The sequence below is a fragment of the Prionailurus viverrinus genome, chromosome C1 (assembly GCF_022837055.1).
Source record: "Prionailurus viverrinus isolate Anna chromosome C1, UM_Priviv_1.0, whole genome shotgun sequence".
Classification (NCBI taxonomy): domain Eukaryota; kingdom Metazoa; phylum Chordata; class Mammalia; order Carnivora; family Felidae; genus Prionailurus; species Prionailurus viverrinus.
In genome coordinates this window covers 4,262,743-4,278,699 of record NC_062568.1, presented here as the reverse complement: position 1 = coordinate 4,278,699, position 15,957 = coordinate 4,262,743, and the positions used below count along the sequence as shown (strand labels likewise).

General features: G+C 40.4%; 1 protein-coding gene across 16 annotated transcripts in view; it reads right to left on the bottom strand.

Moving 5' to 3' along the window:
- The window catches only part of TRIP12 (thyroid hormone receptor interactor 12), a 140,878-nt gene that overhangs the window by 90,143 nt on the left and 34,778 nt on the right, over nt 1–15,957 (bottom strand). For all 16 annotated transcript variants that reach the window (XM_047872857.1, XM_047872855.1, XM_047872860.1 and 13 more), the window contains exon 2: nt 10,031–10,177. In XM_047872857.1, coding sequence (XP_047728813.1) covers nt 10,031–10,128 — 98 coding nt within the window. In that variant the 5' untranslated portion in view covers nt 10,129–10,177. The remainder of the gene's footprint in view (nt 1–10,030; nt 10,178–15,957) is intronic.

Below are 15,957 nucleotides of genomic sequence, written 5' to 3'. Positions count from 1 at the left end.
AGGCCAGGGTTTAAATGCCTTGTCAAAGGATCTAGATTTTGTCCTTAGTAAGGCTGGCACTAGGAGACTGACAGAGCTGGAAACAGTGAGGCAAAAGCAAAATTTCTGTTATGTTCAACTACCCAGGGTATACTAAGGACAGGTGAGTAAACAGAAGTACTCACTTCACTGTGTAACAAGAACAAGGTAGAAGGACTGCACGTAATTAAAACTGTGGAAAAAGTCGGCCCACAGAAGGGAACATACAGCTCGTTATACTTGCACCGTCCCCCCCCCCCCACACACACACACCATTTTACAAAGTAGTTGGGTAAGGAGTATAAAAACTAAGATAATCCAAAGTAAATTAGTCATTAGTGATAGATGAGTGATGTAGTATTGGGTATTTCATAGCTAGACTGGCTTTTATAACTGAGTAAAACTTATTAAGACCACCCCAGAACACATACATTTAAAGGTATGACTATGTGATAAACATTAATTTTTTTAACTGTGTTATCCAACTTAATTCTCAGATGACACTCAAGGCAGGTCTATTTCCATTTTAAAGATGTAGGAAATGAGGCTTGCACAAAATCACCCAGTCCCTAGGCAAGGAAAGGTACGAATGAGCCCAGGCATTCTGACTCTCTCAATCTGAAACCTGGCAGCTGTACCTAGGGACTCAGGGGGAAAAGTAAAAGGCCTATATCCATAGCTATGAAGTTTTTTCCTTCAGCTTCAGAGCTGGTACCTCTGTCCCTAATTGTATACATGTCAGATGAAATGGCTTAAGGTTTTACAGATGATATGTGAGAAAAATGGAAGAAAAGATGTCAAAAAAGGAGACCTCCTGCTTTCTTTTGCTTTCCCTATTACCAAAAAACTGCCTTCCATAGGTGATGCTAAACTTGCTGTTCAACTATTGAAGAAGCTTTTGTATATATTCATTTTTTCATTCACACTAACACTCTTCTAGGAATGCATTCCGATATGGAGAAAACATGTGTGAAACTGGTGTGAACATCAGATTCCCTCATATTGAGGGACAGAAGGATCAGAGCAAAGCCTCAGTAAGGATAAGAAATAATCTACAGCAGCTGACATCTTACAGGTTCCCAATATGCTTATGATACGACCTTTTTTTTATGATGTGACTTTTAAACAAAATCTCACAGTTGGTGAATAAAGCAAGATACCTATACTGCAAAGAAAGTTAGCAAAACACATGAGATATTACTCTGTTGGTCCAAGAAAGAACTTAACACGGGTAACTATTAAGAATCCAACGTGTTGGGGGAACCTGGGTGGCTCAATCAGTTAAGCGTCCAACTTTGGCTCAGGTCATGATCTCACGATTCTTAAGTTTAAGCCCCACATGGGGCTCTGTGCTGACAGCTCAGAGCCTGGAGCCTACTTCAGATTCTGTGTCTCCCTCTGTCTCTGCCCCTGCCCTTCTCATGCTCGGTCTCCCTCTCTCTCAAACACACACACACACACACACACACACTCCACTGTGCCTAACTTCCAACTACAATAAAGTAGCTTCTGTTCCTCCTCAGACCAAGGCAACCATGCCAGTGTTTAACACAACCTTGTAAGGGTGCCTGGGTGGCTCAGTTAAGCATCTGATTTTGGCTCAGGTCATGAACTCATGGTTCATAAGTTCAAGTCCCGTGTTGGGCTTTCTGCTGTCAGTCACAGAGCCCACCTCGGATCCTGTCCCCCACCCCCCACCCCACTTGTGCTCTTTCTCTGTGTTTCTCAAAATAAACAAATAAACAAAACACACTACCACAACTCTGTAAACCTTGCCTCCAAAGGTTGTCCAAAGGCATGATGGGACAGACAGGCCTTCTCAGCATTACCAAAGCATCACTAGAAGTGAAAAAGTATATGCAAATATGGTTCTGTGGCTGAAACTCAAGAGTATCTAATTACAGCAGTAAGATTCACCATTATTAAAAGAAGCAAGTTAGCAAGTTACCTGGCTAACTCTAGTATACATGTTTATAAAAGTGGTTTCAATTTGGTCCTAAGAAACAATGAGGTCATTTTCACACCACATTAACTCCGTCTCTCTTTAATGTTCTCCTCCTCCCAAAGAAGATAAAGCTTGAACTTCCATCTGCCTCAGCAAAGGTCAGGATAAAAAAAAGACAAAAGGTACGTGCAAAAAAAAGAATAGGAAAATGGTATCCATACTGGTTGAGTAGGAGAATGAAGAAAACATACCAGACGCATGGCTATGTTGCACCAAGTAGAATAGAGGGGAACGAAGGGTCTGTTGTAGACATGGGAGGAAGAATGAAAAATGTTTCAAGGGCCTCTGACAGCTATAATGTGCCGTTTACAAATACCCCATTTCTCCTCTGAGCGGAACACACGGTGGGGGGGCACTTGCCGAACTACTCGGAAGTTATGTGCAGCCGCATAACTTGCTCTGTCAAGGGAACGTGAGTGGAAATGAAACCCTTCTGGGGGAAGCCTTGGAGAGCCGGGGAGCAATTCAGCGTGCTCTCTTGTCAGAGCAATGCTACCCGAGTACCGAGTGCCCAGACTCCGCGAGCAGGGCCTGCAGCTGATCCAAGATGGCATGTCCGCTGGCGGCTCGATTGTCACCTATAGGGATTACTGAGCTGTGTGCTCCCGCGGCAGGGTGCTCCAGCCCACCCTGTTACACAGCCCATTTCGACCGTGCCCTATTTCAGTTCTTCCTTCACTGCAGTCAATCACCTTCGCATGACCTTTCCCATAAAAGGCAGTCCTATCTCTGGGCCTAGAAATGCCAAGAAAGTAAACCTTCTTATTTGGAGCCCATACCAGTATTTGTTGAACACCTACCACTTAAGAGCAAAGTAACAAGTGACATAAAAAATTACAAATACAATCCACGCCCTGTAACTAATGACACCACGTGTCAAGTAAAGAGAGACAAATATAGCTGACATGTAACACCTGCTTTGCAACTGCTTCTTCAATTCAGCCTTCAGAGGCCAAATCAATGAGGTCATCACTAGAAATGTTTCTCACCTGACTCTAATAATCACCTGCACGCCCATTTCCCCCACTGAGTTGGAACAGCTTATAACAAAGGCTATTCTACTCTCAGTTTGATAACTACCAGCCAGCATGAGGCTTACTAGCATGGTGTTCTACAAACGAATGAGAACAACCTTACACTGAGTTGGGCTTACAAGTACATTAAGGCAGGACAGGACTCCTTAAAGCCAAAAGAGGCTTGATTGAAATAATGCACACACATCTCCAGATTGATTGAACACAATAGCTGATCAATCAAACCTAGAGAAGGCAAGAGTCTACACAGCTCTCAAGAACTAAAAGACTGAAACTTCACAGAACTTTAATACACACATACTAATATATTTGTTTTTCTGTCTGTCCATCTTCTCCCCTAACGCAGGAGATGTGCAGTTGGCTACTTCAGATTCGCATCTTCTCTTTGCTACCAGGAAAGAGAGAGCGTACAGTCTGAATCATGTGACCACCCCAGCCCCATCAATGAACTCAGAAAGATGGGAGAGTTGCAGATGCTCCAAGCTTTGGCAAAAGCCTGGCCGGCGCTGGCGATGGACAGTCAAGAGCTGAGTTAAGATCATGTTGGAAGAGAATAACTAGGGGCACCTGGGTGGCTCAGTTGGCTAAGCGTCTAACTTGGTTCAAGCTCAGGTCATGACCTCATGGTTTCGGGAGTTCGAGCCCCACGTCAGACTCTGCGCTGACCGTGGAGAGCCTGCTTGGGATTCCGGTCTCTCCCTCTCTCTCCACCCCTCCCCGGCTCACCCTGTCTCTGTTTCTCTCAAAATAAATAAATAAAACTTAAAAAAAAAAAAAACAAACAACAAAAACAGAGTAAGTACCATTCAAAACACATGGGTGAAGAACTGAGGGAGATCATTCAACAAAAGAGGGTTACTGTGACAAGAGGGGCTCATGTCAGCTGAATGCTTTAAAGGTCAGTTCTCCTGTACAGTGGTACAAAGGGGGATTAACAAACTTATTGGTATGCTTATACCAAAAAATATTCTCAAACAAAAAAATATTTTCATTCAGATCTCATTCCTCAAACCTGAACATCTGTCCAATGTTTAACCTTGTTAGTATAAAAACACCAAGAAAATTAATGTGATTTTTTTCATTATTAAATTAACAGAAAAATGCACAGTGAAAATAACATGAATAGAATGATGAGAAAAAGCACTCTTTTTCCTGATGGTGATTAAGTAAATGGGTTAAAAAAAACTTATGTGAAACAAACTGTAAAAAAACAAACAAACAAAAAAACTCCCTTTGACCAAGTGGAGACACCTGAGGGGCACCTGGGTGGCTCAGTCAGTTATGTACCCAACTCTTGATTTCAGCCCAGGTCACGATCTCAGGGTCATGGGATGGAGCCTATACTGAGTATGCAGCCTGCTTAGGAGTCTCTTTCTCCCTCCCTCTCCCGCTCCTGTTCTCTTAAAAAAAAAAAAAAAAGAGGGGCGCCTGGGTGGCGCAGTCGGCTAAGCGTCCGACTTCAGCCAGGTCACGATCTCGCGGCCCGTGAGTTCGAGCCCCGCGTCAGGCTCTGGGTTGATGGCTCGGAGCCTGGAGCCTGTTTCCCATTCTGTGTCTCCCTCTCTCTGCCCCTCCCCCGTTCATGCTCTGCCTCTCTCTGTCCCAAAAAATAAATAAACGTTGAAAAAAAAAAAAAAAATTAAAAAAAAAAAAAAAAAGACACACCTGAAATACAAACATTTAAGCCTACGCAGAAATTTTGCCCATTACAACCACTATCCAAAAACTAAAAAGTCAATCTGGAAAACATTGTATAGTGGTTCAGCAAATCATGTGGCCATTTGTAACAATTACCAAAAAAATTGTAATGATGTGAGAAAATGTTTGTTAAGATGCTGAGTTTTGAACAAAGCAGGATCCAAAACCGTATTTATAGTGTAATCAGCTACATGCTAAGCTGTATTTTAAAGGCAAATAAAAACCAAAATGTTAACACAGACCTATCTCCCGATACTTATTTTTGTGCTTTTCTGTATCCATCCCACTGAAATAGATTTTTTTTTTTAATTTTTTTTTTTCAACGTTTATTTATTTTTGGGACAGAGAGAGACAGAGCATGAATGGGGGAGGGGCAGAGAGAGAGGGAGACACAGATCGGAAACAGGCTCCAGGCTCTGAGCCATCAGCCCAGAGCCTGACGCGGGGCTCGAACTCATGGACCGTGAGATCGTGACCTGGCTGAAGTCGGACGCTTAACCGAATGCGCCACCCAGGCGCCCCTGAAATAGATTTTTAAGCGAAACACAAATCTATTTCCTTTCTGTATAATTAACACTGGCTAAAAAAAAAATCCCTGCTCTGACAAGGCTAAGAAAAAGTTATAACCTATAGATCTCATAATCGAGGTTTTACTCTGTAATGAATAACTAAAACTTTGAAGACAAATTTTTTTTAATGGGGCTGGGCAGGTGGAGAGGACTGGATTCAATCATTTCCTCACTCCATTAAAAAATCCAATAGAGTACAGAAAAGAACAGATCACCTATAAACCAAAAAACTACACAAGAAACGGAAAGGAAAATAATAGAGGAGGAAGTCTAGTTAATATATGGACAGAGGAGGACAGGGGAAACAGAGCAGAGAAAATAACCAGGAGATATGAAATACATCCCAAAGATCCAAATTCCTTTTAGCTTAAGAATGAATGAAAACTAGTCTCCTAAAAAGAAAGGAAACCGTAAATGACCTTGATTTGGGGGATGGGCAGGACCGGTCACAGGAAGGACACTATGCAAAGAAGAGCCTAATGCAAGTCTGAAAGAAAACAGTGAATAAAAAAATGAATGCATTTAAAAATTCTAGGAGGGAAATACTGCTACTGAAGTCCTCAACTGAATGAGTGGAGGTTTTTCCATTATACATACTTCATACCCTCTTCCAAGTCCTTCATCATAGGAACTGAGCGGTTTGTGCAGTAAAAACAGTTTGGCGTGACGAAAATAATCACTGACTTAGAGTCAAGTGGTTGGAAATCAGGTCCTGACTCTACATACTAGTTGTAGAATGCTGAGCAAACTACCACACTCAGAGAACAGGGGTTACCTACTTATTAGCAGAGCTCCTCTGAGTCTCTACTAAAAGAAGGCGTATAAAAACATTTGGGAGCACTCCACCAGGGCACTATTGTAGTGGCTGCTCTTGTGCCCATCAGCTGAAATGCTGCACCGCTATGAATACATTTTCAAGACCACGTCTATTTTTGAGTCAAAAGCCTAATAGCAGCATTTTACTCAGGAAAGCTGATCAACAGGAGTCAGCTAAAGAGAACGAAAATACAGTTGTAACTGCTCCCTCCCAATTTATCCCAATCTTCTCTGTCTCCCCCAAATCGAAAAAGAGGTTTCTTAGAGGTTAGTTCACTTCTAGTATAGCACAGTCTACAAGGGCTTCCAATGTCATTCTGGGCTTCGATGAAAAGGTCCTTTCCAGGTTCAAGATTCTATCATGAGCAAAGAATCAAGCTGAGAGGGGAAAATAAAATTCAAATGAACAAATTTGCATTCTTAGTCAAACTGGTTCAGACTTTTTTGGCTAATAGTCTAAATTTATACGTCATAGTCATTAATTACACTTATCCACATAAAAAGAGGAAAAATATATCTATTCAGAGTTATTACTGAATTATGGTATAGCCACACAATGGAACATAAAGACTTTAAAAGTCATGTTTTTAAAACAATTTTAAGGACACAGAAAATGACACAAATGATTCTGGGTTTCTAAAAGGTGGGGGGGGGGGGAACTGGCCCTCCTCTGTGTGCTAATTTTCTGGGGAAATGTTTTTTGAAGATATGTGAAAGTTGAAATTGTAAAAACAGAAATGGGCTACATTATGGAAAGAGAGAAGGGATTAAAGTATAAAAACCCTAAGTATACTCTGCTTTATTTTCTTCAGCATGTTTTCTGCCATTCCAAACACATTTTTTTTTTCCAAGCACATTTTTAAATTCTACACTTATCCTTCACAACTGAGTTACAATTTTTTTTTCAACGTTATTACTAAAGTATGGCTGACAAATCATATTAATTTCAGGTGTGCAACAGTCATTTGACAGGTCTACACATGACTCGGTGCTCACCATAGTTAGGTGTGGTCACCATCTGTCACCATATATTACAATATTACTGACTATATTTTCTCTATGCTGTCCTTTTCACATCTGTGACTTATTTTAATACTGAAAGTTTGTACCTTTAATCCCCTTCACCTATTTCACCCATCCTGCCACCCACTCCTCTCCTCTCTGGCAACTACCAATTTGTTCTCTGTATGAGTCTGTTTCTGTTTTTTGTTTGTTTGTTGTTTTTTTTAGATTATACATATAAGTGAAAGCACATGGTAGTGTCTTTCTCTGACTGACTTAATTCACTTAGCATGATTCCCTCTAGGTCCATCCATGTTGCTGCAAATGTCAAGATCTCATTCTCTTTTATAGCTGAGTTATATTCCATTGTACATATATACACCACATCTTCTGAATCCATCATTCTAATGATGGGTACTTAGGTTGCTTCCGTATTTTGGCTATTACAATGAACACAGGGATGCATGTTTGAAATTAGTGTTTTTGTTTTCTTAGGGTAAATACCCAGCAAGAGAATTACTAGACTGCATGGTAATTCTATTTTTAATTTTCTGAAGAACTTACATACTGTTTTCCACAGTGGCTGCACCAACTGAACTAATCATTGACAGACTTAAAGCAAATAAACTATAGCAAAAATGTGCCATTCTACAAATAAGTAAGAGTTCTATCTTGATTACAACTTTGTCTTAGTTCTTTAAACCAATACATCTTAATAACTAATATTAACCATTTCCATTTCTATTTCTTGCTCATATTTTTAAAATACATTAATACAATAAAATAGTTAACACCAATGGGTAGAAAAAGATAAAGGCGCTGAAAACATCGCTGTGGATTTTAGAACCAGTGTACTATGTGAGACACCAAACTGTCACTCACGTGCAAGAGTCCAAATAGAACCTGAGTATTACTATGTAAAACTGCAGTTGTTCAAAAGGTAAAAGTTACTGATTTTTTTTCTGCTTTTTAAAAAAATCTCTACATGGGGCTCGAACTCACGAGATCAAGAGTCATGTGCTCTCCCGATGGAGCTAGCCAGGCACCCCCAAATTGGTACAGGTTATTTACGTGTAAACACAAGCATATATATATATATATATATATATATATATATATATATATATACATATATAGCAATAAAAAAGACGAAGGAAAAACATGCCAGGGTTAACAGTGTAAGTCAGAAGTGGATTGTGGAATTATGGTTTTTTCCTTTATACTCTTCTTATTCTCTAAATTCACCAAAATTAACATGCCATGCTTTACAATGGGGGAAGGATATTTTTTAATCAACAGAAAATAAAGTGTCGCTACTCCAACGAATAATCTGATTGTAAAATAAAGCAAAAAACAATTTCAGAACAGAACTCTGCACACTAAGCGTTGTGCTAGCAATGTAACATACTACAGATTGCTGATGTTAACCAACAGCCCTATGAAACAGATCTCCCCACTGCGTGGGGAGGTGTCCTAAACTCCAAGGTGTCCTAAAAGATACAACAAAGGACACGCAGCTATTTAATGGCAGAGGCAGTAATTTCACACAATGCTGTGCTCGTCCAAAGTCCATATGCTCACCTACTAAAAGAGCCTGATGTCAGCAGGATCGGTTTCAATATATTCCTTACATGTGACATTTAAAAACTTTCCTTATAGGGGCACTGGGTGGCTCAGTCGGTTAAGCGTCCGACCTCGGCTTAGGTCATGATCTCACGGTGCGTGGGTTCGAGCCCCATGTCAGGCTCTGTGCTGACAGCTCAGAACCTGGACCTACTTCGGATTCTGTGTCTCCCTCTGTCTCTGCCCCTCCGCTGCTCACGCTCTCTCTCGTTCAAAATAAATAAATAAATAAAACATTAAAAAAAAGTTTTTTAGGGGCGCGTGGGTGGCTCAGTCGGTTAAGCGGCCGACTTCAGCTCAGGTCATGATCTCGCGGTCCGTGAGTTCGAGCCCCGCGTCGGGCTCTGTGCTGACAGCTCAGAGCCTGGAACCTGTTTCAGATTCTGTGTGTCCCTCTCTCTGACCCTCCCCCGTTCATGCTGTCTCTCTCTGTCTCAAAAATAAATAAACGTTAAAAAAAAAAATTTTTTTTTTTAAAGTTTTTTTATAATTTGCTAGACAATATACACATGGTAGTGTCTCCAAATGTTGTGTCAGATAATCGTATCAGAACCTTGCCATGATTTATTGCAAGCTAAACATGGATTGGAGAGGAAGGCTTTGCAAGTGAGGTTCTGAGTATTTTATACATACAATGACAGTCTCTGGCTAAATCAGACAAGGAATTTTCCATTCCACAGAATGCATCTGATTCTTCACACTACCCCCCTAGGCAAGTACTCTAACTGAAAAACCGGCGAAACACCATACCACTGAGAAAACGAGAATGGAGAGGCCCACAAAGTCAGACTGCCTCACCAGCCTGTCGGTACCTACACGCTGGCAAAAAATAAGATGGGGAAAAGACTCAAAAGCTAGTTATCAGAACTCAAGGTCTTAAAACAAACGAAGCTTCCTTTCAATAAAGTAAATAAAGACCTGCATAAAGAAAAGGCACCACAAACGATCGAAAGACACGCTGTAGCATGTTTAAGAGAGTGAGGAGAAAGGGCAAGCACAACAGGACATACCATATGCTAACGACCCTTGAATCAGATTTCTGATAATGTCAGTGACTGGCAACTATTTTTTGAGCCTAGCGCATTTGGAAAATGATGAAAGAACTGCTTTGAATTCCAGTTTTGTTTGTGTTACTTGGCTCAAAAAATTAGGAAAAAATTACCCATTTGCAGTGAACCATTTAATTTTCTGTCCTCAAAATGAGGCTTTTAAAAAGTTTTTTTTTTTTTCAGCACTTACTTTTCAAATTACTATCCAATACATACCTTCCTCCTATCGAGTCGTCTTGTGGTTGGGCCCCGGCAGTGTTCCTCTGTGAACGTCGCAGTGACCCCCCTGGATTGTTATTAGGCCGGTTGGACATTGGCACCTCTCTCTTGAAGGGACATACCCTTTCTAGACACTACCATTCACTGAAAAGAAAAATGAGAAAAAATTATCAGCTATATGTGGTACACCACAGAAACCAGATAAGGGGCAACAAAGATGAAGGGGTTTCAGGTCAGCAATTTATACGGCCAAACTGATGCTACACTGTCTTATCTGAAATCTGATTAATGTCATATAAGATGTCAAGAATATACCAAATTCAAGGCATGTGGTCCAGAGCCCAGCACATAAAATTAACATAGATTTCTCATGGAACACCCAGGAAATTCTCAATTCAAAGAAAACAGGGCACAAGCAGAAATTTGTCTTTGCTTCTCCATTTCTTATAGTGTGTAGGAAAGGGCACTACACCCAGCATCAGACCACTCTGGCTCAAGTCCTGTGACAGAACAGGTATTAAAGGGGTCTGTCTGCCTTTGTACAAATCAGAGCCTCCAGCCTCCAACTCCTCAGCCACAGAATAAACAACATGTCATGCCTACTTCACAGTATTGCTGTGAATAACAAATGACATCATAAATGCAAAGGAAACTGTAACACTATGGAGAAATGAGGAGAAAGGGGCTGAAGTCCAGTGAACTAAGAAATGGTCCCAGATATCCTGGATTTCAACATTAGCTGTGCTGGCTGTGACCTTGGACAAAACACTTAATCTCTCAATTTCTTTTTACCTCTTCTGTGAAATCAGTGTATCACCTATCCCACAGAGTTGTTAGCAATATGATATTGAGAACATAATTCACAAATATAACAATTTAACTCGAAACACAGTTCTTAATCCATGTGAACTTTCTATTAGAAATTTATTATGTAGAAAAAATGCTGATACCCAAAGAAAATCAAGTTAACTGATAAACAGGCCCTTATCACCATCATAGAAAGAACCACAATTTGTGTAAATCAAATCTTCACAATTTTTAAGCCTCCAGTCAAACTCCAACTAGACTTCTTTCATTCTGTTTACTGGGGAGGGAAAAGAACGCATGTGACATCACAGGACACAGTGCCAAAGACAATGCAAATTACTCACGACTAAATCTATTACTGGATTTTGTTTTAAGAGCTTCCATGCTCTAGAACAAGAAGTGGGTTCTCTTTGGAGTTACATATTGACCCAACTCAGCAGCAGAAAAAGATGGTTTCTGTCACATATGCCCACATCATCATCAATATACTAAATAAACTCTGGTCAGAAAGTTCAAATTACTCATGTACTAACTGTCAACTTTGGAAAGAAAAAACAGGGAACAGTACAAAACACTGAGAGAAAGACTGAATTTACATGTATCAATGTGGAAAGATCTCCCCCAAGATATATTAGAGGGTAAACACTATAAAACTCCTGGCTGTGTGTATGCGGATTTAAAAGACTGCATATGTATCCTTATCTATTGTCTACACATTGCAAACTTAATACTGCTTGCCTTTCAGAAAGAGGACCTGGGGTCTGAGGTCTCAGATGAAAAGAGTCACTGCTGTTATCTAGCATAATAAACCATAATAACAATAAACCACAATAAGCCATGAGGTAGGTCACTCTAGCAGAGTAGTTAGAAATGCACGGCCTCGGCCCCCGAGTCAAACTGCCTCTGGCTGAGTTTGAGTCCTGACTCTACGAGCAACAAGTTGTGTGGCCTTGTACATACACTTCTCTGCTTCAGTCTACCAAATGGGGATAAAGAACTTACCTCATAGAGCAGTTGGGAGGACTAAGTGACAAATCCACGCAAACCACTTACCACGGTGCCTACGCTATTCCGAAGGCTCAGTACATATTAACGATTACTCTTATTACTATAGATGCTTATCGCAAATAAATAGGACCCTTGTGGCCAAATAACGCATTGGGGGAAACTTCATAAAAACCACTATCAAGGTGAGTCTTACATTTCTAGAGATAGAGTTTCAAAGTGAATTTTGCTATAAACACAATCAATAGTGCTTTTAAGTAAGGATTAATTACACAATAACCTGAGAAGTTTTGTCAAAATATGAACGCCCAGCTTCTGCCCTCAGAGATTCTGATTCTGTGGGGACAAGGACCGGAAACATTTTAAAAGACCTCTCCTGGCAGTACCGCACCCGCGAACAACCGCACCCTATTCAGGAATTAAGCAAAAGCCATTCTATCTCAGGATTCGCCCAAGAAGCTTTACTATTCAAACATCACAGTGCCATTTCACTTGGACCCTCAACAGCATGGAAACAAGAGAAGAGCAAGCTACTGCTGCCTTCACTTTAAAAAGCAAAGAAGACTGTTAGTGACCAAGACTGGTAGGTCTCACTAGCCTACCTCCCGCTCTGAAATGCACACTGTAGGTCACGGGATGTTAAGTCATTCAAAGGGATGGAAGCGACACTGGTCATTCGGACCCACAGTTACGGAAGGCACCTTAACAACACTCCCGACTTCTTCCGAGTTTGTCCACCAGTACCGGTGACCGTTACCATTACCAGCCCATGGCCTGTTCACAGATAACTCTTGCTAAAGACAGAAAGGGTGGTGGCAAATAAGAAGACAGTTATTTACCCAAGTGCTAACTGTTTTTTAAGGAAAGCTGCCAGGCTCTGTTCAACTCTGGAGTACGAAACCCCAAAAAGTAAATCTATGATTAACATAAAATATATACAGGACCTCCCCCTCTGCCAGATTACCAATAAATCCAAAGCTGGAAGGGACCATCCAGGGCGACCAACTTCAACCCTTTACCAATCCAAAAAAGTTCAAGCCATCTGTTGAGGATCTAGTCCTCTGAATCTGACACGGAGATCTATCCCTTCCGGAGATCACCACTACCTCAACTTCAACCAAACTGAACTCCTCTGGCTCCAGGTAAGAGCCCAAATATTTTCACCATACAGTGATTTTTTCCTTCTTGTTATACTCTTATGCCTACTGCATTTTATTAACTAAATTTTAGGGGCGCCTGGGTGGCGCAGTCGGTTAAGCGTCCGACTTCAGCCAGGTCACGATCTCGCGGTCCGTGAGTTCGAGCCCCGCGTCGGGCTCTGGGCTGATGGCTCGGAGCCTGGAGCCTGTTTCCGATTCTGTGTCTCCCTCTCCCTCTGCCCCTCCCCCGTTCATGCTCTGTCTCTCTCTGTCCCAAAAATAAATAAAAAACGTCGAAAAAAAAAAAAAATTTTAAAACACACACGTGTGAGTTACACCAATATAGAAGCTATATCATAGCTATAATTTGTGTTTTAAGAACCTGAAATGAGTATGAACTCAAAAGATTCCATCTTAAAGCTGAAACTATAAGTTTTAAGTCCAACCTGTTAATAACCCTATCAAGTCCTGAAACATCCTACTCTTCTAACATACTACCTTCATTTCTGTGAAAATAATCACATAAAACCTCTGATACTAAATCCTAAAATATTCAAATAAAATAGATGGCATATAGGACTCTGACCTCAACGGGAAAAGCATAAAAACACTAATGGGTATGTTCACGACTATAAAACTCACGATGACTTTGTTCCCAGCTAAGTGGCCAACAAACTTACTCATTGTTCAGGTTAAACAGCATTTGAATTTTATGTGAAAAGTACTTAGCTCTTCAGGCAAATAGAACTCTTTCAGGAAATCCAGAACGGCATATTAATCTATACTTAAAAATGCACTCTTAAAATTTTAAAAGAAGGATATTCTTTCAAGGAAATTTCAACTGTAGTCATTCTGGAAACTGATTTCCCTCTAATTCTGCTAATTCAAAATCACAGAAAAGAGATTAAGATGGGGGGGGGGGGAGATTAAAAAAAAAAAAAAAAAAGATTCAGGAGCACCTGGGTGGCACAGTTGGTTAAGCATCTCTTGAATTGCAGCTCAGGTCATGATCTCACAGTTCATGAGATCGAGCCCCACACCTGGCTCTGTGGTGACAGCACCGAGCTTGCTTGGGATTCTCTCCCTCTCTCTGCCCCTCCCCCGCTCTCTCTCTCCTCTCTCAAAATAAATAAACTTTAACAGAGAAAATAAAATGAAATAAGCCAACCACTCACTTAGTGTAAAACTCAGAACACCAAGAGAAATGGATTACAAAAATTAACTTTAGGATGTAGTAGTTCTTCCTAATCAAATGGCCAAGTATGAAAGGAAAATACGAAAAGGAATACCACAGAGGTTCGTTAGTACTTATGCAGAATTTTTATCACATGAAGGACATTTGACAGACTGGAAAACCAATCTCCAACTTAGTAACCCAGAACAGTGAGCTAGCTAATTCGTAAGTGTCATCACTACCTATTACCTATTTAAGAGGAGACACTGAAACTAAAAAAGGCTGCATTATTTCACAGTAAAGATGGTAACATTTTAAAAAGCTACAATGTATGTCCCACACACAATGTCTGCAGAAAAGTTTTCCGCGTCCAGAACTGACACTGAAAGTGAATCTTATTTATCTGCTGTCTCCCCAGCACCCCATTTCTTAGGCACTCTATTTAGACGTGGGCCTGCAAAGGGCACTTGGTTTGGCTTCAGATTCTGAAACTAGAGTTTAATAACACCAGTGATAAACACAACTGCGTTAACACTTTACTCCTCTGTTTATTCTATTAAGCAAAATTTAAATGTGCCAATGAGCCTTATAAACCATTTTATTATTCCTACTTTCCAAATAAGGAAAGGGAAGTGTTACAAAATTAAGTAGCCTCTGTGTGTACGGAGTAAAGGCATATAGACTTTCAGACTGCAGGTAACGGCATCCAGAACCGCAGATGTGAACAACTGCATATACTAGATTAAAACAAAAAGTCCAGACTTAGGAGCAGGTATGGGAAGTTAAACATCCCAGTGGCAGTATTAAACTCCACAATAAAATGGAATAGAAGTCACCCTTGTTTACGAAAACAAAAAGCCATTTTTGCAGAAGAATGTCAAGGACTTCAAACAACACTATCTTTAATGAATAACCTTTCAGCTTCCTGAAGAGCAAGGGGTTGAGAGGTACGAGAGAGACAAAACAATCCCCGCTCACAAGGAGCAGAAATGAGGAAGAAGAGCCACTGAGTACAGGGAAAAGGGCCAAGTGACTTGAGAACTGGGTCAGCTAAGTGTCTGATTCAATGTAGGGGCATCAAACCCAATCCAGTGTTATGATGGAATACTGAATGTTGTACAACACACAAAGTAATTTCAAATTATATATTTTAACACTAGAAAATAATATTTAGTGGAAAATACAGGTTTTAAAGGGAAAACTAAAATAAAAACAATTATGGGTAATGTTTATTCCGTGCTTACCATATACAAGGCTAAATGCTTTTTTATTTAATTTTCACAACAACCTTACCAAAAATAGGTACTGGAAATTCACTTCCTTCAAAGAAACTGTGGCACACGCTAAGTTAAAATAACCCTACCACCACAAAGCTAACAAGAAACTGGGTCAGCACCAAACACAGATTTGACCTCAAGTCCATGCTCTTTGTGACTATGTTACATGGCTGAACAAATAAAAATAATTACCTTTTTTAAAGAGTCAAAACATTAGAGAACCATGACCTTTCCAAGCTTGGAAGATATCCAGAAGATTCTAATCCTTTCACAGTTCTTTGAGAAAATCATTGTTAACTGCCCAATCCTGAAATGAATTATCAGAAATTATACTAAATGATACAAGAGGCAATATCAAAGGTAATATTGTAAACAGAGAAGAAAAGGTGACTTAATTTTGCCCTTACTCCATTGAGAAGGCTCAGCTTAAAGAGGGCCAAGAAGGATGGCACACAGGAATGAAGATATCACAACGGAGGAGTACTGAGTAAGTCGTCAGCGCTCAAACACGGGATCTGGGAA